The following is a 24,319-nucleotide window of genomic DNA, read 5'->3' as shown; positions in this document are numbered from 1 at the left end:
ATTCATCTATTTAAGTGCCAAACTGTGTGAACCAAGTAAAAATGTTAAGAAATTTCCAGTAAGATAAGATGGAATAGTTGTATACTTTCTTAGAGGAGAAGTTGAAACTCATTTTAAGAATGGGTAGGACTTGAACTGATAAATTGTGTTTATAATTCTAGACTAGCGTTAAGAAAGATCCTTCTAGCCTGGAAATTTCAAGACCAAATCATGTTTATGAGACTATGAAGAGACTTGCTTAATTAGGGCAAAAAAAAAAAGTATGTTGAGGGAAGTAACTTGATATAATGTAGCAGAAAATTCTGGAAGATCTTGAAAACCAGGCCTAGAACTTCATATTTGATTTCATGGAAACAAAGAGCCACTATAAATTTTTGAAGAAAAAAGTAGTGGTGATTAAGAAAGATTAATCTGACAATAGTACTCAATCTAATAAACATTTAAAAACTCATATTATGCTCTCAAGCTTTGTGGGAAATATTGAAGGCAAAGGAGAAGAGGGTGGCAGAGGATGAGATGGTTAGATGGCATCACCGACTCCACAGACATGAATCTGAGCAAATTCCAGGAGATAGTGAAGGACAGGGGAGCCTGACTGGCTACACAGTCCATGGAGTTACCAAGAGTAAGATATGACTTAGCAACTGAACAACAACTACTGGAAAGTGAAGGGGAAAAAGAAACTGGCCCTGCCTTGAAGAAACCTACAATGCAAGGTTGGGGTGGAAAGCTTATTCAAACAGAGATATAATAGAGAAATAAAACAATGTTTCCAAATAGAAATAAAGCACCAATTCCAGTGCTTTTCTTATTTTGGAGAAGGATAAATAACATGTAAATAGTGCAGGAGACTTTAATGGAAAGGTAAATTGGCCTAACTGTGGATGTTATCTGTACTAAGAAGTTTGGATTTATCCTGTAGGTGACAGAGAGCAATAAAAGGTTTTTAGCAGGGGAGTAGTCTTTTTAGAACAATGATTCTGAGAATAGTATATGAAATGGAGCAGATACAGATTTAGGCAAGAAGGCGATCTCAACAGTAGTAACACTGATAAGAGGTATTGGTGGTCTAGACTAGAGTAAAATGCAAAACTAAGGTTAGATCTATTAAAATACATGACTCAAAGGAAAAATTGAAGACCTAAAATTGACGTCAGTCTACTTAAAGAAAAAAAAAAAGGTGGGAATGGGAGGGATGAGTAAAAATTGACTCTGAGAATTTAAGTCTGGGATAGAAAGTTGAGAAGTAAAGAGCTAGCCTAAAATGACTGAGAATGGTAAAGAGCGCTTTAAATTTGGATATGTTGATTTTGAGACAGTTTTTTTTTTAATGTGATTCCTTTTTTCTTTTTTTTCACCTCCAGGTTACTTCTGGAAACATTTTATCCAAAATACATAACATCCCTGAGATCTAACACATGAGCTTTAGTAGTATTTCATTTGACTTTTACCTACCACATCTGTTTTACCTATCAAATTTCTGTTACCACGTCTGCATGTTTGCAGGTGTTATAACTCTAATGCTTCCAGTTTGAAGTTAAATTCAAAGTTAGCAGTGAGGCTTTTATTCTGCCCTTAAAAATTCTAAACTAGTGAATGCTAGGTTAAGGTGTAAATATTCAAGTTAATGTAAAATCCTTTATAGAAATATTTTAATGCTAATATTTATACACTATTGTTACTCTAGAACTACACATACATTCTGCAAATAATTTGCTATAATGAAATGTTCCATTTGAGTGTTGTGAATGAGTTGTTTTGAGCAGTCAGGTTTTTCTAGTTGGCTCAAGGTTGAGTGGTAAAATACAACTTTTATTTTATTTTATTTTTTTACAACTTTTATTTTTATCAAAGGAATTTTTTCCCTCAGTTTATTTTTCATTTATCTGACTTCCGTTTTTCCATTTATTTTCTTCTGGATTTCATCTGTTTGGTTAATTTTTATTTTGACATAATTTCAGATGTGCAGAAAAGTTAAAAGAATAGTAAAAAATAAATAAATAAAATCCCGTTATACTCTACATAGATTCTCCATATGTCAACACATTTGCTTGATCTCTGTACATGAAGTGAAGTGAAGTGAAAGTCACTCAGTTGTGTCTGACTCTTTGCGACCCCATGGACTAAACAGTTCATGAAATTTTCCAGGCCTACTGGAGTGGGTAGCCCCTTCTCCAGGGGATCTCCCACGTTGTAGGCATACACATATATAAATAGGCTTCCCACGTGGCTCAATGGCAAAGAATTTGCCTGCAATGCAGGAGGTGCAGGTTCAATCCCTGGGTTGGGAAGATCCCCTGGAGGAGGGCATGGCAGGTCACTCCAGTATTCTTGCCTGCTGAATCAGACAGAGGAACCTGGCAGGCTACAGTCCATAGGGTTCCAAAGAGTCAGACACGACTGAAACATCTTAGCATGCACATGTATATATTAACACCAATTTATTTATTATTTTTTCTGAGCTCTTTTAAAGTTAGTTGTAGACACATGTCCTTTTATCCCTAAATATTTTCATTGTATGTTTCTAAAACCAAGGACATTCTTTTAAATAACCACAGTACAAATGACACAAATGAACTTATTTACAAGACAAAAATAAACTCACAGACATAGAAAACAAACCTAACCTAGGGTTACCAAGGGGAAAGGGGGGAGGGGTAAATTTGGAATTTGGGATTAACATTACTACCATATATAAAATAGATAAACATAAGGACCTACTATATAGCACAAGGAACTATAGTTAGTATCTTATAATAACATAGTGGAAAAGAATCTGGAAGAGAATAAATATAAATGTATAGCTGAATCACTTTGCTGTATACCTGAAACATTGTAAATCAACTGTACTTCAGTTTAAAAAAAAAATAACCCCAGTACAGACTGTTGAAGTCAGGAAGTTGAATGGATAAACAAACTTTGGTACATCCATACAGTGCTACTCAGTTCAGTTCAGTTCAGTCGCTCAGTCATGTCCGACTCTCTGCGACCACAGTGCTACTACTTGCCAATAAAAAGGAAAGAACTGCTGAAATATGAAAGAACACAAATGAATCTGATAAATGAATATATTTATTATGTTAGGTGAAAAGACAGGCTCAAAAAATTACATCCTATATGATTCCTTGTATGACACCTTAGAAAAGACAGAATTATTGAGACAAAAAATACATCAGTGATCCCTAGGGAAAGGAGTTGACTATATCAAGGGGAATTTGGAAGGTAATGTAACTGCTTTACATCTTGATTGTGGTGGTGGTTATATAACTTTATGCTTTTCTCAAAACTGAATAGAACTATACACCAAAGAAATTTTTTTCCGCATGTTAATTTTAAAAGTGGAGAAGCAATCAGGAAATTAACATTGATATTTTATTAGTTCATCTATAGACTTGTTTCAGATTTTTCCAATAATTCTGGTATTGTCCTTTATACAAACCTTATGTCCCATTTATAATACCCACTTAATAATTGTCCATCAAGAACAGATGAAGTAAAGGGTGGAGAAGAAAGAAAATTGTGGATATGGGCTCAATAGTCCTTACTCACCCCGTTAGGCTCAGATCACTTGTTTTTCACTATGTAAGTTAGTGCAGAGGAGTGTACCATCAATTTTGTTTCAGCTCCTCCCCCCACCAAATAACTTCAGATCACAGGCTGCATTCAGTTTTGTCTCTTTAGTTTTCTTTAACCTGTAACAGTTCCTTAGTCTTCCTTTGTATTTTATGACCTTGACACTTTTTTTTGTTAGGTACAGACTAGAAATTTTCTAAGATTTCCCTCAATTCAGGCTAGTCTGTTGCTTCTCATGAGCAGATTGAGGTTATGTGTTTTGGGCAAGGTTACCTCAGAAGTAATAATGTGTTCTTCTCAGTATAGCATATCAAGAGGCACATAATGTTAACGTGTTTTCTACCAGATCTCTCTTTTGTGAGGCTGTTTTTTCTTTTGCAGTTATTAAGTATCTTATGTAGAAATATTTTGAGATTATGTGACTGTCCTCTTATTTGTCACCTGCTAATTTGTATGATGAGTCTTACCCGCATCTCTTAATTACCCATAAGTATATATGGATGTGAGAGTTGGACTGTAAGGAAAGCTGAGTGCCAAAGAATTGATGCTTTTGAACTGTGGTGTTGGAGAAGACTCTTGAGAGTCCCTTGGGCTGCAAGGAGATCCAACCAGTCCATCCTAAAGTAGATCAGTCGTGGGTGTTCATTGGAAGGACTGATGTTGAAGCTGAAACTCCAATACTTTTGCCACCTGATGTGAAGAGCTGACTCCTTTGAAAAGACCCTGATGCTGGGAAAGATTGAGGGCAGGAGGAGAAGGGGAGACAGAGGGTGAGGTGGTTGGATGGCATCATCGACTTGATGGACATGGGTTTGGGTGGACTCTGGGAGTTGGTGATGGACAGGGAGGCCTGGCGTGCTGTGGTTTCATGGGGTTGCAAAGAGTCAGCACATGACTGAGCGACTGAACTGAACTGAAGTAGAACTTAATTTAGCTTGATTGGACATAATTTAGAATTGGACATTTAGCTTGATATGACCAAGGGCAGTTGTGAATATTGCTTATTGGAATGCATCATAGTTAAAGATACAAGGAAAACTGTGCTACTGAACTGGGTGATGTTGGAGAGCACAGTCTTTGAGAACCACCAAGGTGACTATCAGGTATGTTGGCTGTTTCATCATTCCTGGCCATCCTCAAGACTGTAGAGCTATTAATTTCTTATTCACTGACTTTTTGGCTGTCCTCTTCACTCTGAGAAGGATACCTTACTCCTTACTCCTGATAACATGACTGTTTAATGTCACTACCTCTGTTTTAAGCAACAACATAATTGAATTTTTTGTATTGATTTGTTTTCTCATGATGGATGTTCCAGTAAAAAGTAAAAAATGATTAAAAGAAGTCAGGAAAAAGAGCAAAAAAATGTTGGGTTAAACTATCTAAAAAAGAACTAGCTATAACAGTGTTTTTCTCCTTTTCCTGCTTGTTAATGTTAAAGTTACCTTTTTTTTTAAACAACAAAATAAATAATATATATATCGTTTACCCTGATGGGATGGAGAAGGGAAAGGAGCTCCTCTTCAGCTCTGTGTTCTGCTCTAATGTAGTAATCATCCTTTAGCTCCCTTCATCTTTTAATAGCTTAGACGTTCTTATAATGCTCACTCAATAGTTTCCCATCTAAATCAGAAAAAATAGAGGGTCAGAAGGAAGAAAATTGCTGATTTGGGCTAGATAGCCATTGAGCACAGAAGAATTGATGCTTTTGAACTTGGTGTTGGACTAGACTCTTGAGACTCCCTTGGACTGCAAGGAGGTCCAACCAGTCCATCCTAAAGGAAGTCAGTCCTGAATATCCATTGGAAGGACTGATGCTGAAGCTGAAACTCCAATACTTTGGCCACCTGATTCGAAGAACTGACTCACTGGAAAAGACCCTGATTTGGGAAAGATTGAAGGCAGGAAGAAAAGGGGACAACAAAGGATGAGATGGTTGGATGGCATCACTGACTCAATGAACATGAGTTTGAGTAAGCTCTGGGAGTTGGTGATGGACAGGGAGGCCTGGCATCCTGCAGTCTATGGGGTCACAGAGAGTCAGACACAACTGAGCAACTGAACTGAACTGACTCATCGCATTAGGTTAAGATCACAGTTTTTTTGCTATGTAATTTAGTGTAGAGAGCTTGCCATCAATTTTGTTTCATCCCAAGCACCTGTAGAGTAAAAATGTGGTTTATAATGTCTTCAGTATAACAGACTTTCACCAGAAAGTAATTAAGCTTCCAACTTTATTATGATGACATTTTAAAAGAAAAACAATTTTGAAATATAGGAGCTTACATTGAATTAAACAGGTTTAGGTAATCTGAAATGGTATTTTATTTAAAGGAGGGTGTGTAACTTCATGGACTGGGAAGTAGTTACTTACAGATTATAAGTTTAAAATTGAATATTGGCTTAATTGAATACAATTCATTTGTACTGGAGAGTAAAAGCAGTTAGAATTCTGAAGTTATTGAGCCTCTATCCCTAGCTTGTAACATAACATTTTTTTTTCTTTTTCTTTGTATTGATTTTAGGGACCTTTCATGTAAAGTGGTCATTACAAATGTAAAATATCAAGTTAAACCTCATAAGAGATTTCTAGCCAAAAGGAACACCTTAGTGTGCTGGCCTATCAAGGTGTGACACAGAAGGCACACAGATGTTAGCCATAGAGGGCCTCTTGATATAAAATGCAAAAAATGTATACTAAGTTTAAAACACCATTATGATCCTGTATTCGATTTCATACTTGTATGAAATTTTTCAGTTAAACTCATGTTGGATATAATTTTTGGATCTGAAAGTAACTCCTCAGTTAGAATATGATGAATATATGTAACATAAGGAGTAAATCAGCTGCACTTTCTAAAATATTAACATTACACATGTAATTGGATGAGGGCATGGCAACCCACTCCAGTATTCTTGCCTGGAGAATCGCATGGACAGAGGAGCCAGGCAGGCTATGTCCATCGGGTCACAAAGGGTCAGGCACAACTGAAGTGACTTAGCACACACTCATACATGTAATTGTGGAAAATAGAGCCCAAATAATGTGTATTTCAATTTTCTGTATTTTGCCTTGCAGATAGTGATTTACATGTGTGGATTGCCAGATTTTTTTCAGTTGTTTTTTAATGTGGTAAAATACACATAAAATTTATCATCTTAACCATTTTAAAAGTATACAGTTCAGTGATATTAAATACATTCATAATGTTGTGCAACCATCACCCCCATTCATCTCCATAACTCTTTTCATCTGGTTAAACTGAAACTCTGCCCATTGAACAATAATTCCCCATTCCTTCCTTCTCACAGCCCCTGGTAACCAACATTCTACCTTCTGTATGAATGATTTTGAACACTCTTTTAAGTGTGTTATGTCAGTGGAATCATACTGTATTTATCTTTTTATGACTAGCTTATTTCACTTAGTATAATGTCTTAGTATAATGTCTTCAAGATTCAACTATGTTGTGGTGTGTGTCAGAATTTCCTTCCTTTTTAAGGCTGAATATTATTCCATTGTAAGTATATACTGAATTTTGCTTAACCATTCATCCATCAGCATACACTTGCATTGCTTCCGTGTTTTAGCTGTTGTGGATAATGCTGCCACAAACACAGATACACAAATATCTCTTTAAGACTCCTCTTTCAGTTCTTTTGAGTATGTACTCAGAGGTGGAATTGTTGGATCATATAGTAATTCCTTTTTTAATTCTTTGAGAAACCATACTGTTTCCCATAGCAGATATACCATTTTACATTCCACCCAGAGATGGACGAAAGTTCCAGTTTTTCAACAGCCTAATCAATACCTGCTATTTTTTGCTTGTTTGTTTTTGATAGTAGCCTACCTAATGAATGTGTGGTACCTTGTAGTTTTGCTGTTCATTTATGAAATGAGTAGTGATACTGAACATCCTTTCATGTGCCTGTTGACCATTTGTATATATTCTTGGATAAATTTCTATTCAAGTCTTCATCCACTTTTGAATCAGGTGGTTCTGTTTTTTGTTGTTGAGTTTTTACAACATCTGTCTGTATTCTGGATGTTAATTCTTTATCAGATAAATAATCTGCAATCTTCCCCCCATTTTATGGGTTGCCTTTTTACTCTGTTGATATTTGGAACTCTGAACTTGCTTCCAACTGAATTGTTATTTCCCTCTTTTTAAGTATTAAACATCTCATTGACATTTTAGGGTCTTCTAGCTGCTATTTGAGTTTATAGTGGCAAGAGTGGATTTTAACTGTTAAACCCTGATTAAATTTTATTGCTTTGAGCTAACTAAGCACTATTTTTAATAAAATCAAATCTGAGAGAGGACGAGAAATAACTAAATTTTTTTTAGGATCCGACTTGGAGAACTTGGACCAATCAAACTTTACTATGGTTTAAAACTTTTAAGAGAAGGCAGTAATCCTGGCTTAAGTTGTTATCAGCTAAGTATAGATTGGAGCTTTTTCGTGTCCAGTGCCAACCTGCATTTTCAAAGAACGATAAACTAGACTTATAATGAATATGATCTGCTGGGCAGTGCTTAAATATAGATGAAATACTTTCCCACCTAGGTCCCTACATACATTTATTTATATACATGGGCATATGTTTTCCTTTACATAAGTGTATGTCTATATGTATATAAATCTTCATATGAACAAATGCATAAATATACACGGTATTCTAGCTTACAGAATTAGAAATGTAATTCAGTTTACTCCCACAGAATAAGATTGAAGATAATGAGAACTGAATTAAAGCTTACTTTCTTTCACAGAATTCCTCAGAGAGAGAAGACTGTAATAATGGCGAACCCCCTAGGAAGATAATACCAGAGAAGAATTCACTTAGACAGGTATGAAATTCAGTCTTACTTAAAATAAAAAGCTACCAACAACAAAACAAAAGACAGGAAACCCTCAATTTGCCATTTGTTAAGTACTGGAGCTTAAATTAAGAATACTCTGAAGTTTGTCTGGCTCTCAAGTCATCAATTTCAATCAGTTAACATTGTTTTCCCAGTCATTTAAAAATTATCCTAGGTGTACAAGTACAGGGCAGTCAATTGTTTACACGTAGTGAAAACAAAAATCAAAGGAAAGTTTTCTTATTCAGGGGAAAATAACTTGAAATGTATCTTAAATGCAGATAGTAGAATAGTTTAAACCTTACTTTTCTATTAAGATTCTTCATACGCTAAAAAATAATAAAAACCAAAAGGGATCTACCGGTAATGAAGTTAGCTCCTATAAGTCTGAGCAAATTTGTTTGCTTTTTCTGGAAGTAAAGGCCAATATTAATGACAACTTTAAAATAATTTTTACTTACCACAGTGCCCGACTTCTCAAAGATAATATTTTCTTTGAAAGTTCAATTCTGTGGTGCTCTGTTTTTAAAAACTAAAATGTTAAAAAACATTTGGTCAAAAAATTGGTTCTTCTCACTGCCTGTAGCAACCTCTAACATCTTCCATCTCCCACTGGCAGCAAAAACAAGTTCTTACAGTGTTGCCAGAGAATAGGTATGCACAAATATTTATTTTAAATATAAAATTGGAGTAGACGAGCACCAGCAGTAGTAAAAATAATTTTAATTTACTTGCATCTATGGCATTATTCTAAGAAAAAGAAGAGATTGAATATTTGTTGAGCACCCACTGTGAACCTGATACTTAATTTACTTAACCCTCACAAGAACTGTGTAAAGTTGCTAGATATGATTTCCAGTTTATAGATGAAGAAAATGGAGGCCGAGAAAGATCTGATGACTTGTTTAATTAGCAAGTCAGTGATTTGAAAGATCTCAGTGTTGCCAAAGCATTTTTACTTCCGCCCTCTACCTCTAGTCGGTAGACAGTGTTAATTTAGGGGAAAAGTAATTGAAATTGTGACACATCATTCTTTTATTTATGTTAAAACGATTTTGGATGCAAAATTTTTTTATAAAAATAATTGTAGAATTGAATCAGTTCAGGAAGCTTTGTTAAATAGCCAGATGATCATCAAGCATTGATATGGTTCAGTTAGAGTTTTAACTCTTGGAGATAAACACCTAATCTATAAATCTAAATATATAGGATGAAATTGAATAAGATAAATTTGGAAGTGGAAACACTCTGCCCACTATACAGAAACAACTGTCAGAAAACAATGACATGACAAAAAGTTTTGGCAACTTTATTTAAGCTAACAAACGAATTTTCACTCTGCAAAGTTATAAATTAATTTTAATAGGCTGATCCAGATGGTCCATTTGGAAAATGGATAGGCTGATCTGTTGAAAATTAAACTAAATTTATCTCTCTCATACTTCAAACTGAAGCAAGAGAGAGAATCGTGCCTATTAAGTCCAGCACATACAGATGGACCAGCAGGTCACACATGGGACTAATCTGATTCATTTTAAAAATAAATGCATACATTATTGAATCATTTTCTACTTGCAAGATCTGTTTTGTGCAGTGTTTGAAAAAACTTTAATGTTTTTTTTTTTTCATTGCTTTTTTAGCAGGTTCTCTCTACCCCGTCTGCTTTAATTTAACAAGCATTTTTTAGGTTTGTTTTTATCCTCCTAGTGCTCCAAAATTATTTTTCTAATATCTGTCATTCAGTGTTGAGATCCAAGCTCTGGAGATTAATTAGGTCATGAGGCTTTCCCCCCTCCTTTCTTTGTAAAGGGTTTTATCTCTATTCTCTTTGTGAAGAGCATGAACTCAGTGTTCTTGGAAAGAGAAATGGCCTTTAGAAATGGGGAAGTAAGAGATCCTCCTGGGGCCCTCAGAGTCTTTTAGCTTCTGGGTGTTTTAACAGCCCCATGAATGCAGATTTGTAAATTTATTGCAGTGCCATCTGGTTTTTTGCTGGAACCAGATTACTGTTGGCTTGTGTCTGTCTATTGTGGTGGTCACTCCCTAGGAGCTTGCCCTCTCAATCTTAGGGATGAGTGATGAATAACAGGGGTCAATACTAGAGGGTCACAGGGCAGCTGTCCAGGACTGCTCTGAACTTGATTACCCCATCACTGAGTTTTTTAATGTAGGATATAGTATAGAAACTGTTTAAACGCCCTCTTTTCTCTATGCATAGGACAATAATGAAATGCCATTTGCTCTCCCTGCCCCACCTTTAGTCAAGTTATATAGATAAAAAGGTGTCAGAGCTGCCTTTTACCTCATGTCGATATAAGTAGAATTTGCATCATGTGACCTAGTCCCTTAACTTGAGATTCTTTTGCATACTATTTCTAGTATGCAAGCCCCTAGTATTTCTAGGGGCTTACCACTCTTTAACCACTGGTTTTAAAATACTGTTATGTTCTAATAAATTTAGTGTTGTTTTAAACTAATTTTAGAGTTTATATATATTATTCTAAAGTATAGTTTAATCATTGTTGATAGGATATGAACACTGCCTGTTAATTTAGAGTTATTTAACTGTTAGAGGAACTGAAAGAAGTATCACTGCAGTTCTTACATTAAAAAAGGTAAAAGGGAATATTATAAATAACTTTATACCAAATATTTGGCATCTTTGATGACATGGACGAATTCCTTGAAAAACACAACTTACTGATACCAAAACAAGGTGAAACAAAATTTGAAGATCCCTATGTCTGTTGAAAAACTGAATTATCAAAAGGGCCACATGGTTTTCTGGTGAACTCTATCAAACATTTAAGGAATAAATAACACCAAAATAGAAAACAGAGTAGAAAAGAACCCTCCCTGACTTGTATTATGAGTTTACCGTAACCATAATTCTAAGGCTTGACAAAGGCATTAGCAGAAAAAAGATTGAAAGAGAAAGTCGGAAGACACTACTCCCTATGTCACCAAGTTGTTTTGTATACCTGCTTTTCCATTTTATATCCAATATTAGAAGGCAGTAGAGGTGGGGGGGAGGATGTAATTATTTTTTTAATTTTCTAAATTTCTGAATAATCTTCTGACCTCTTGTTATTATAAGTGTAAACTTTTATTTAAAAGATGTACAGAGTAGCTACAATTTTCTTTTTACTTTTATTCCTAGAATGTGAAGCCCAGAAAACCATAGCAACTGTGTTCATAGTATTCATATCTACAAACAAGGGCAAAGGCCTGAGAGGATACATGAAAGTACTCATTACATTTTGAAAACATAGCCTTACAACATGCATACTCCTTCTTAGCTTTACATTGGTGCTAATAGGATCTGTCAACTCTGCCTTTCTCTGTAATTGAGTAAATTGTGACCTCGGTCTAATCCCTCCCCCATCCCCCATTCCCTTTGTGTATGTGTCCACTTACCATCCTGAGAACGTGGGTAGTGATAAATAAAGCATTGAGTAGAGCCCTCTCAACTCTTTGAAAGCAGCATGATGCCAGCCCTCTAGTTATATTTCTTTAAGTGTTTACGTTTTTCTGTATTCTTTCTCTTGTGTAGCTGGAACCCTGGGGATGCAAAGCCATGAGAGAGGCCAAGAAGCTAACAAAGTAGCTGTCTCCCTTGTTAGCTTGTTCCTTTATTCTTTAAAAACAAGATAAAAACCATCTGGCTCAGGGCATTACATTTTCCTCCCCCATGCACCTCTATAGATGGAGGCTTCACCTGCAGTGAGGGTTTACATTGATTAGGGAGGGAGCAGTAATTCAAGCTTCCATCCTCTTCAAGGATACTTTGCTGTCTTTAAAGGTGCTGACCCACTGAGTTAAACTGTCAAGGGAGGATAAAAAAGTATCTTCATCCCAGGAGGTAACAGCTGCCAGGTTTTCAACACCTTGCACGCTGCTGGAAAAATGTCACAATTGTCAGCTGAAGAATAATGACTCTGTTGTCATCTTCTGTTAATGACTGGGCCTTATAAAAGGAACTGCATAAGCCTTTTAGAAGGAATAAGTAGCTGTTTTCCTTTCCTACCACCCCACTCCTCCCCTAAATTCCTGTGTTGTTCTAAACATTAACTTGGAGTAGATGCACAGAAACCAGCGGTAAAGAACTTAAAGTTAAAACAATCCAGTGTAAGCATGGAGGTCTGATTGGCGTAGCTCCTTTATACAGTTGGATGAGTAGGAGGAACAAGCACATCACTGACACAGAAAATGACATTATCATGTGTATGAACAAAACAACAACAACAACAAAAAGTCATTCATAAGCCAGTGAACTGAGAGAAAACATACTGTATTTCTGCTCTTAGGAGGACAATTTGTTTTCAAGCAGCATCCAGATGGGTAAATACCACGACATTTCTTTTTCAAGAGAGCCACTTCCTTTATTAAAAAAAAAGTAAGAGAGAAACTCACTGAATTTACTTCCTTTAATAGCTCTGTAGTGTTTGTATAATATGTAATGGCATTCCCTTCTTTCTGATTTGATTGATGAGGGGGAAAGGTTTAATGAAGTCCCTCATATCAGGCTGGCAGGTTTTTTTCCTATTTGTTTTAGGTTAGTCATTTTAATTGTATTGAGTAATTAGAAGGTACACACAGCCAAGGGAGCTTTGTTCTGATAATTGCTCAAGAAAACCCGTTCCGTATCTGCCGTTGCTTTGTGTTAAGATATTTCTCCCCCTAGTGGAAATAGTAAGCACTTTGACTTGGCAGTAGGCAAGGTGTAATTGCAATATGACAAACTGTGCTTCAGGGACTATCTTGTAAATACTTTAGTTTGGGGTTTGGCATTATTTCATTATATATGTATGTTTTTTCCCCTATGAAACTTCCTACTTCTTTTTTTTCTCCTGAAGTGCTTTGGGCTTTGGATGGGAAAAAATTGCCTGAGATGTTTATTAAAAAAAAAACAACAATACAAAAACATAGTGCATCCTGGGTAATGTTCTGCAGCTTGACTTAATTTTAGTCATCTGTTTTAATTACCTATTTATAAAAATGCTTTTGCATTTGTAGACATTATTTAATACTTCAGAAGAAGCACCTCATTTGAAATAAATAAATAAATTGTACTTCTTTTAAATAGTCCATGTAAAAGACCTTAAAGGTAATTAATGTAGGTCTCTTAAGTAAGACAGAAGTGATCTTTCCAAGTCTGATGAAGTGATTTGTTATTTAACTTCCCACTTTGGCTGAATCCTTCAGAGTCTAATAACTTTTTTGTTTTTTAAACGTGGCTTTTGCAATTTGTGTCTAGCTACAAAAACCCGTTTTCAAAAAGAAGCAATTTAATAATCAGCAGTCTTAAAATTACTTTGAGGAAGGAAGACTGTATAGGGGGTTGGTTTTTGTTTTATTTTTATTTCAATGTAATCATTCTTTGATAAATTGTGTAATCACTGACTTAGTAGAAAAAATACTATTGAACTCCTGGGTTGCAATGACCATAAAAAGGGTATTTTCATATAGAGACATAAGATACTGCGAATAAATTATAAAGGAAACAGTTTATATGCTGGTTGAAGTCCATATGGGCCCAATTCATTTTGTGTTCAGTGCTTAATCTGGATGTACCATTAAAAAGGTAGGAGGGGCTATTGTACCCAGTTGTGTGAGTCCTTAAAAAAAAATCTGCCATAAGAGCAACATGGAATGAGATCAGATACAGCTTTGCATCTATTGAATGAGATTTGATAGCATCATTGTGGCATTTTTAAAGCTCAGTTTCACCTTCCCTAGATGTCCCTGTTAGTTTGCTTTTTCTATCCCATATATATATATATATATATATTATATCTGAAGGTCCCTGTATACGCCCCCCCCCCCCAATCACTAGCCATTTTCATTATAGTATGTCTTGTTTTGCTATAGGGCTGCTGAACAGATTTCTTAAGCAGCTTTTTGCAAGGTTAAAAAAATGCAGCCTGGTAACAAGTTTGTGTCATTTTAAATATATACCTTCTAGTAAATAAGGAGAAGTCTGGCAATCAATCCCTTTTAGTGTGTTATATGTTTCACCTGACAACTAAACCTTCTATTGATTAGCCATTACTTTGTTAGATAATCCTATGTCATTGAATCCATTGTAAAAAATTAAACTCTTTAAAATGTTTTACCCTAGCAGCAGTGCGAAAATTGAAAACTTGTTCAGAATTACAGCCTGCTTTTACAAAGCAGGTAGTTTTCAGCAAGGCGTCTTACTGGTTTATGCTTATGTGCTTTATATGCAATATAAAAACGTATTAAAGTACTCCAACGCAAAGCTCTCTGCCTCTGGTTTAGCAATGAAGCTACCTTTTCAGATGCTGTATGGAGATAGAACCTATCTTGCCTGTGGCTGTTATACTCACTAGTTTATTTTAGCTGAAAGGAGTCTTATAATAGTAAAATACTGAAAGTAAAATATTTGATTCTTTGGCCTTTTTGTTTCAGACTGATCTAAGGACTCTGACCAGTTGTAGTTTACTAATCTAGGTGACTTCCTTTGGAGAAAAAGATCATATACCCATTTTACAGATGGAATGTCTAGAAAATAAAAACCTGTATATATCCTTGGGCTTCCCAGGTGGCGCTAGTGGTAAAGAACCTGCCTGCCAGTGAAGGAAACTTAAGAGACACGGGTTCAATCCCTGGGTCATGAAGATTACCTGGAGTAGGGCATAGCAACCCACTCCAGTATTCTTGCCTGGAAAGTCCCATGCACAAAGGAATATCTCAGGCTACAATCCGTGGGGTCACAGAGTCAGACATGACTGAAGCGACTTAGCATGCATGCGCATCCCTACTCTGGAAACTCCTAAAAGTTTCCTGAATCTAACTAATGTTCCCCCTGAGTTGTATTATACTCATTTCTGAGGGTAAAAGAAATTTTGGAGAAAAATTCATTTTCTCCCTGCCATGATTTTTTTTTTTTCTTTTCAGAAAAATAAAATAACATTTTTATTAACTGTTCAAACCTCTAGTACTTTATCCCTGAAATGTTAACTGCATACTTTTATATTTTCATTGAAATAAAGGTTTCATACAGTGAATTACATATATATTAATCACATAAGTCACTGAATTTTTGACATCTTTTCAACTATGTAACCACCACCCCAATCAAGCTATCAGTTCAGTTCAGTTCAGTTCAGTCGCTCATTGTCGGACTCTTTGCAACCCCACGAACCACAGCACGCCAGGCCTCCCTGTCCATCACCAACTCTCAGAGTCCACCCAAACCCATGTCCATCAAGTCATTGATGCCATCTAACCATCTCATCCTCTGCTGTCCCCTTCTCCTCCTGCCCTCAATCTTTCCCAGCATCAAGGTCTTTTCAAAGGAGTCAGCTCTTCACATCAGGTAGCCAGAGTATTGGAGTTTCAGCTTCAACATCAGTCCCGCCAATGAACACCCAGGACTGTGGGACATTTTCATTACCCAAGAAAGTTCCCTCATTCTCCTTTCCAACCAGTTTCCCTGCCCACAATGAATCAAACATTGATCAGCTTCCTGTCATAGATTAGTTTCACCTTGCTTGAATTGTGTGTAATAGAATCATACATGTTGGGGTCTCACTCTCACTCAGCATAATGTTTATGAGATTCACTATACTGCTGTGTTTATCTAGTTGTTCATTCTCTTTTACTGTACAATATATTCCATTGAATAAATATACTACACTTTGTTTTCTTCCTTTGATAGACACTTGAGCTATTTCCATTTTTTAAAATGAAGTTGCTATGAATGTCCTTTAAGCTTTTTTGGTGAGCATGTGTTAAATACTTTTTCATGTGCTTATTGGCTATTAAGATATTATCTTTTGTTAAGTATCTGGGGGGTTTTTTTGCATTAAACAAATTGCATTGTCTGTCTTCAGTTGCTCAGTCGTGTCCGACTCTTTGCGACCCCATGGACTGCAGCACACCAAGCCTCCCTGTCCATCACCAACTCCCAGAGCTTGCTCAAACTCATGTCCATTGAGTGGGTGATGCCATCCAACTATCTCATCCTCTGTCGTACCCTTCTCCTCCGCCTTCAAACTTTCCCATCATTGGGGTCTTTTCCAAAGAGTCAGTTCTTCGCATCAGGTGGCCAAAGTACTGGAGTTTCAGCTTCAACATCAATCTTTCCAGTGAATAAATAGGACTAATCTGCTTTCGGATGGACTGGTTGGATCTCCTTGCAGTCCAAGGGACTCTCAAGAGTCTTCTCCAACACCACAGTTCAGAAGCATCAATTCTTCGGCGCTCAGCTTTCTTTATAGTCCAGCTCTCACATCCATACATGACTACTGGAAAAACCATAGCCTAGACTAGACAGACCTTTGTTGGCAAAGTAATGTCTCTGCTTTTTAATATGCCATCTAGGTTGGTCATAACTTTCCTTCCAAGGAGTAAATGTCTTTTAATTTCATGGCTGCAGTCACCGTCTGCAGTGACTTTGGAGCCCCAAGAAATAAAGTCTGTCACTGTTTGTGTCATTTCCCCATCTATTTCCCATGAAGTGATGGGACCAGATGCCATGATCTTAGTTTTGTGAATATTGAACTTTAAGCCAGCTTTTTCACTCTCCTCTTTCACTTTCATCAAGAGGCTCTTTAGTTCTTCTTCGCTTTCTGCCATAAGGGTGGTGTCATCTGCATATCTGAGGTTATTGATGTTTCTCCCTGCAATCTTGATTCCAGCTTGTGCTTCATCCAGCCCAGTGTTTCTCATGATGTACTCTGCATATAAGTTAAATAAGCAGGGTGACAATATACAGCCTTGATGTACTCCTTTCCCTATTTGGAGCCAGTCTGTTGTTCCATGTCCAGTTCTAACTGTTGCTTTCTGACCTGCATACAGATATCTCAAGAGGCAGGTCTGGTGGTCTGGTATTCCCATCTCTTTAAGAATTTTCCACAGTTTATTGTGATCCACACAGTCAAAGGCTTTGGCATAGTCAGTAAAGCCAGAAATAGACGTTTTTCTGGAACTCTCTTGCTTTTTGATAATCCAGCAGATGTTGTCAACTTGATCTCTGGTTCCTCTGCCCTTTCTAAAACCAGCTTGAACACCTGGAAGTTCACAGTTCACGTACTGTTGAAGCCTGGCTTGGAGAATTTTGAGCATTACTTTGCCAGCATGTGAGACGAGTGCTATTGTGCGGTAGTTTGAGCATTCTTCGGAGAAGGCAATGGCAACCCACTCCAGTACTCTTGCCTGGGAAGTCCAATGGATGGAGGAGCCTGGTTAGGCTACAGTCTATGGGGTCTCAAAAGAGTTGGATACGACTGAGCGACTTCACTTTCACTTTTCACTTTCATGCACCGGAGAAGAAAATGGCAACCACTCCTGTATTCTTGCCTGGAGAATCCCAGGGACGAGAGCCTGGTGGGCTGCTGTCTCTGGGGTCGCACAGAGTCGGACACAACGGAAGCAACTTAGCAGTAGTAGCAGTTGAACATTCTTTGGCATTGCCTTTCTTTGTGATTGGAGTGAAAACTGACCTTTTCCAGTCCTGTGGCCCCTGCTGAGTTTTCCAAAATTGCTGGCATATTGAGTGCTGCAGTTTTACAGCATCATCTTTTAGGATTTGAAATAGCTCAACTGGAATTCCATCACCTCTACTAGTTTGTTTGTAGTGATGCTTCTTAGGCCCACTTGACTTCACATTTCAGGATGTCTGGCTCTAGGTTCATACCATCGTGATTATCTGGGTCGTGAAGATCTTTTTTGTCTGTCTTAGTTCTAGATAACAGTCCTTTGTCATCTATGTGTTCTGAATATCCTCTCACAATCTGTATCTTGCCTGTTTACTCATGGTGTGCTTTTGATGAGAAGTTTCTGATTTTTGAATAAAGTTCAGTCAATTAACCTTACCTCATGATTATAAAGATATTCTAGATTTTATTCTAGAAGCTTTGTAAATTTTAGCTTTTACCTTGAATTCTGGCCCATTTCAAATTAATTCTTAAGTGTGCTGTGAAATATATTGAGGCTCATTATTTTTCCCATAGTTTTTTTGGACTGAAAATTATTAAAATAGTTTATTTCTTCCTTCAGTTTATTATTAACATTTTATTGTACTTATTTTCTTATTTGTTTGCTTGGCTAGTGATTATAGTATTTATTTGTTTAATTATTATTTATATTTTTATTAAAATATAGTTGATGTATTTCATACCACATTATAATAAGTTATAGGTGTACAGTATAGTGATTCACAGTTTTTAAAGGTTATACTACATTTATAGTTACTATAAAATATTGGCTATATTCCCTGTGTTGTACAATCCCCATACTTTTTTATTCACTTGTTTTGGAAGCAATGCTGAAAAGACTTTCCTTTCCTCCACTGAATTACATGGGTGCCTTTGTCAGAAATCAGTTGGCTGAACAAATGTAGTCTATTTCTGAACCTCCTGGAAAGGAGACTGCTTGCTGCTGTAGGCAGAGCAAAGGGTATCAGTGGCTGAGGCACTGACCAACTCCTACTTCATGTCCCTGCGTGACACAGAAGATGAGTTCAAGGTCTTCTGTTTTTTTAGAGGAGTCTGTCCTTGCACTGTCTTGATTATTGTAGCTTTGTTAATTCTTGAAATCAGGTAGTATGAGTCCTCCACATTTTTATTTTTAATATTGTTTTGGCTATAGGTACTTTATACTTCTATATAAATTTTAGAATTGTTAGAATTTCTATTAAAAAGAAGTCTATGAGGTGTTGATTTGGATTTTTTTTGAAGCTCAAATATCTATTTGCATAGAATTAACTGCTCAATAATAGAGTCTTCCAGTGTGCAGACATGGTCTGTATCTCTGTTTGTCTTTTAAAATTTCTCTAAGCAATGTTTTTTTTTCTTCCAGTTTTCAGTGTCCATTTTGTATATGTAGTTTGTTAGATTTATTCCTAAGTATTTAATGTTTTTCAGCGCTATTATAAACTTTTCTCATTCTCTGATTGTTGTTAAGAGTATAGAAATGCAGTTGGTTTTTGACTGTTGTCTTTGTTTCCTATCATTTGTGAATAAAGAGAATTTTTTTCTTTTCAACTTACTTGGCTTTTGTTTCTTTTTCTTTATTTGAATTGCTAAGGCCTCCATATAATGTCGAATAGATGTGGTAAGAGGACATCTTTGCTTTGTTCCCAGTTGTGAGAGAGTTTTAAATCGTCTTTCACCACCAAGAATGATGTTAGTTGAAATTTTTTAGGTGCCCTTTATGGGATTGAAGAAGTTCCCATTTATTTCTGGCTTGCTGTTGTATTTTTTTTTTTAATTATAAATTGGTGTTTAGTTTTGTCAAATACATCTCCCATTCTATTAATATGGAGAAGCACATCAGTTGACTTTGTTAAGAAGTTTTGTGTCAAAACTTTTGTTTTGTGTCAATCCCTTTTGTTCAAAAGGGATTTTAGTTTGTAGTTGTTTTTTTTTTTCCTGATATCTTTGTTGTGATGTTCTTCTTCCTTACTATTAAGTAGAATTCACCAGTAACACTGTGGCCCAGAAGTTTTCTTTGTGGGAAGATTTTTTTTTTTAATTTATGTATAATGTAGTGTGCTTAATTGCTCAGTCGTGTCCAACTCTTTGCGACCCCATGGACTATAGTCCCCCAGGCTCCTATGTCCATGGGGATTCTCCAGGCAAGAATGCTGGAATGGGTTGCCATGCCCTCCTCCAGGGGATCTTCCCAAGCCAGGAATCAAACCCAGGTCTCCCACATTGCAGGCTGAGTCTTTACTGCCTGAGCTACCAGGGAAGCCATTTATGTGTAATAGTTTCTAATAATTTCAACTTCTTTAATAGTTGTAGAGCTGTCTGTTGTTATTTAGTCGCTAAGTCATGTCCAACTCTTTTGTGACCCCATAGCCCACTAGGTTCCTCTGTCTGTGACTGGAGTGGGTTGCCATTTCCTTCCCCAGGGGATCTTCCCGACCCAGGGGTTGAACTACATCTCCTGCATTGGTAGGCAGATTCTTTACCACTGAGCCACCTGGGAAGCCCCTATAGAACTGTCCAGATTTTCTGTTTCTTATTCTGTCAGTTTTAGTCATTTGTATCTTTCAAGAAATGTGTCCTGTTTTATTCAACAGATTGTAATCTATTAATATCTTTCATTTTATTTTAATACTCTTCCATTTTGTCAAATGAGAGCCCATTTAGGCTGGCATCTGTGCCCCTATGATATATGTCCATTATTCCCTGAGTATTTCCAGGTTCATCTTGTATTAACCCTGTCCATTCCAGGAATCAAGCATTTCTCCAGGGAGCTATGGCTCCTTTTAGCACCGAATTGTATTTAGAAGACAGGATTTAAATGTTAACTTTTATTTTACGTCCATATTATATATTTTGAAAACCATGAGTTCACATTGATATCTCCAGTTCCAATACAGTGTCAACAGAGTTTATTTTAGGCTTTTCCCTTTTCATATTTGTAATTCTCCTTTAATGGTAAGAAACCTGGTTTGAGTTTTTCCCTCTTAGCACTTTAAAATTCCCTGTTCCTTGGGAACTCCCTGGTGGTCCAGTGGTTAGGGCTTGGCGCTTTCACTGCCAAGGGTTCAGTTCAATCCCTGCCACGAGGTGCAGCACCCCCTGCAAAAAAAAAAAAAATGTGTTCCTTTGTCTTTTAGACTTCATTGTTTATGGTGAAAAATCTGCCATTATTTACATTGTTGCTCCCATATATATGGAATCCCCTTTTGCTGCTTTTAAGGTTTTGTTTTTGTTACTGATTTTCAGCAGTTTTGACTGTCTTGGACCTAGGTTTTATTTTCTGATATTTAGGGTTTTTTTGTATTTAATCTTTTGGGGTTTACTGTTCTTACAGTAAAAAGCCAATGGTTTTCACCAAATTTGAGAAATAGTTGGTCACTATTTTTATAACTTTCTGTGCCCAATTTTTGCCTTTCTTCTGGGTCTCCAATTCCATAATGTTAGATCATTTGAAAATTGTCCCACAGGTGACTGAGACTCTGTTCTTTTTTTTTCTTTTCACCTTTCTATTCTTCAGATTATTTCAGTTGATCTGTCTTTTAAGTTCATTGGCCTTTTTTTCTGCCATCTCCAACCTGCTTTTAAGCTCATCCAATAAATTTTTAATTTCAGGTAACATATTTTCCCATTCTAGAATTTGTTTGGCTTATTTTAGTTTTTTATTTTAATGGTGAAAATTAATAAAAAAAATAAAAAAATTTAAAAAAAAATGGTGAAAATTTCCATCTGTTTACTCACTGTGATTGTATCTTTCCTTAAGTTGTTGAACACATTTGTTATAGCTTCTGTAGAACCTTTATGAACTGATTCCCATAACTAGATCATCTCGTGGTCATTTTCTGTTGATTTCTTTTTCTCTTTATTGTGGGTCCCTTTTCTTCTCATGTCTAGTAGTTTTTATTGTTTAGCGGACATTATAAACAATACATTGTGGAGACTCTGGTTTCTTTTATCTTCCTCTGTTTATCTTACTGGCTGATCACTGTGACTTCATAAGAGTCTTGGTTTTATGTTTGTTAGGGCAGGTGTGTTTTGGTTTTTGCCCTTAGTCCTGAGGCATATCCCTTAGTCCTAAAGACTTACCTTTAGTCTGAATGCAGGGTCTTTCTAAGCTTTCAATAGAAAGTTTGAGTTGCTTATGAAACTCCTCTAAACTCAGATTCAAAACCCTGTGTCTCCTCATGCGCAGCAGCTGAAATCTCTTCTCATGTCTTTCAGTCTTCTAGCTATTACTTTATTTTGGAATATTTGGAGTCTCTCATTCATGTAAGTAGTTTGAAGGTTAGCCGTAGATTTGAGAGAAATTTATATGCATGTTTTGATGCTTCCTCCCTGCCAGAGGAAGGGCTGGCTCTTCCTGTTTTCTATTTTTCGTCTCAATTTCGAGCCTCTGTGGCTGCCCTGAACTCCCCAAGCCAATAGACTGTCTTTCTAATTGAATTTTTAGCCATCCTGCATCAAATAGCCTGTGAGTACCCTCATGGAAAAAGCACGTAAACGTGGATCTTACTAAGTGTGATTCTCCTCTCCTCTTTCTCAGTCTTCTTCTCCCCCCAGTTTCCACCTACTTTTGGTCAACCTGTAGTGCCTTTGTTTTTTTAAAATATTTTTTCCATGGTTTATAATTGTTATCTGAGAAGAGTTAATTTAATATAAACAAACATCTCTGCCATTATTGGAACTAGTACTCTTTGGCTTAAAGTTTTGTTTTATTTAGTATATACCAATTGCTTCATAAATGTCTTAAGAACACAGTTTAAAAATTGTATTGTCTGTACATGAATAGTTTGTGTACTATTGTCTGTACATGAATAATTGTGAATAGTTTCACAAATATTAGCATTTGTGAAAGAAGTACTGAACCCTGAGTCCAGACATACATGTACCAATAGCGCCTGTACACTAATGTCAAATGATCCAGTTTATTCTTTTAAAATATGTGTTTGAAATAATTTCAACTTAAGTAATATAAGAATAAAACAATTAAGTGGATAAATTTTTAAAAATTTAACTTGTTTAAATGGAAACTCAAATTTATAATGTTATTTTTTTCTATTTCCTTAAATTTTATTCATATCTATCTGTTCTTTTCCAAAGAATGATAGTTGACCAAAAATGAATTATTTAAAATATCTGTGTCCATTGCTAATATAAATAAGTACATAAATGAATAAGCAGACAAATGGAAGAACTCATAGCTCTCCCTTCAGAAGAATCCCAATTAATTAACGTAGAAGGAAAGAGAAATTAAAAAATAACCATTAGGACGCAACAGTAAAAATGACCATAGGCAAGATCCAACAGTATGCTAAAATTAGCATGCAAAAGTTGAAGCAGAAGCAAAATATTTGCATAGTCTTAAAGTATTTTCCTCAGTATATTTAGTAATTTCTAAAGGAAACATATTAAGCTAATAATAGAGAATCTTGCTAGACACAATCTTAGGCAAATGGTCAAGGTTAACATCAGTATTTCTGAATACTCAGCAGTGTACCTCTTGACATGGTGCATTGAGAAAAGCACCTCACGTCTGTGGTGTCCTTCCCAATAATCTACAACCTCAATCTGATCTTGGGGAAACATGAGACAAACCCAAACTGAGGGACATTCTGTAGATTAATCAGTACTCTTCAGCAGTGTCAGAATCATGAAAGACAAGCAAAGATGGGAAAATTGTCACAGATTAGAGGAGACTAAGGATACATGGCAACTAAATGCAATATGGGATCTTGAGTTAGATCCTGAACAGAAGAAGAATGTTAGTGGAAAAACTGGTGAAAGTCAAGTAAGTTCTTAACTTCGTATTGTACCAAGGTTAATTGGTTTATTTTGGTAAATATTCTCTGGTTGTGTAAGACCTCAATGTAAAGGAAAGCTGGGAAAGGCTGTACAGGAACTCATATCTATTTTGCAACTGTTCTATAAATCTAGAATTTTAGAAAGTTGATATTTTCTTATTATTGGTTATGAGATCACCTGTGTCTTAAGACTTTTCTCTTTAATTTCAACACATATGTGTATATCAAGAGTTCTCAAAGAGTGTTCTTAGACCACTAATGTTAACATCAGCTGGGGATTTGTTAAAAATGCAAGTTCTCAGAAGCTCCAGGGATGGGGCCCAGCAATCTATGTTTTAACAAGTCCTCCAGATGATTGCGATGGGCACTAATGTTTGAGAGCCCTGACTTGTACTTTCAGTAAAAACATAAGACTAAAAGGAAACATTTTAATCAATATATTGGCCAGTTATATTACAATAAAGTATCAGTTCAGTTCCATCACTCAGTCCTGTCCAACTCTTTTTGATCCCATGGACTGCAGCACACCAGGCTTCCCTGTCCATCACCAACTCACGCTTGCTCAAATTCATGTTCACTGAGTCACTGATGCCATCCAACCATCTCATCTTCTGTCATC

At 36.2% G+C, this 24,319-nt stretch overlaps 1 protein-coding gene across 10 annotated transcripts in view; it reads left to right on the top strand.

Moving 5' to 3' along the window:
- Nucleotides 1-24,319, top strand: part of BTRC (beta-transducin repeat containing E3 ubiquitin protein ligase) — a 168,332-nt gene that overhangs the window by 83,563 nt on the left and 60,450 nt on the right. For 6 of the 10 annotated variants that reach the window (XM_043475667.1, XM_043475662.1, XM_043475669.1 and 3 more), the window contains one exon: nucleotides 8,352-8,429. The exons of the other annotated variants lie outside the window; for them this stretch is intronic. In XM_043475667.1, the coding sequence (XP_043331602.1) occupies nucleotides 8,352-8,429 (78 nt within the window). The remainder of the gene's footprint in view (nucleotides 1-8,351; nucleotides 8,430-24,319) is intronic. 10 annotated transcript variants of the gene reach the window in all.

Source organism: Cervus canadensis, chromosome 8, assembly GCF_019320065.1.
Source record: "Cervus canadensis isolate Bull #8, Minnesota chromosome 8, ASM1932006v1, whole genome shotgun sequence".
In the NCBI taxonomy this organism is placed as follows: domain Eukaryota; kingdom Metazoa; phylum Chordata; class Mammalia; order Artiodactyla; family Cervidae; genus Cervus; species Cervus canadensis.
The sequence above is the reverse complement of the archived record's forward strand: the minus strand, read 5'-3'. Positions and strand labels throughout refer to the sequence as shown.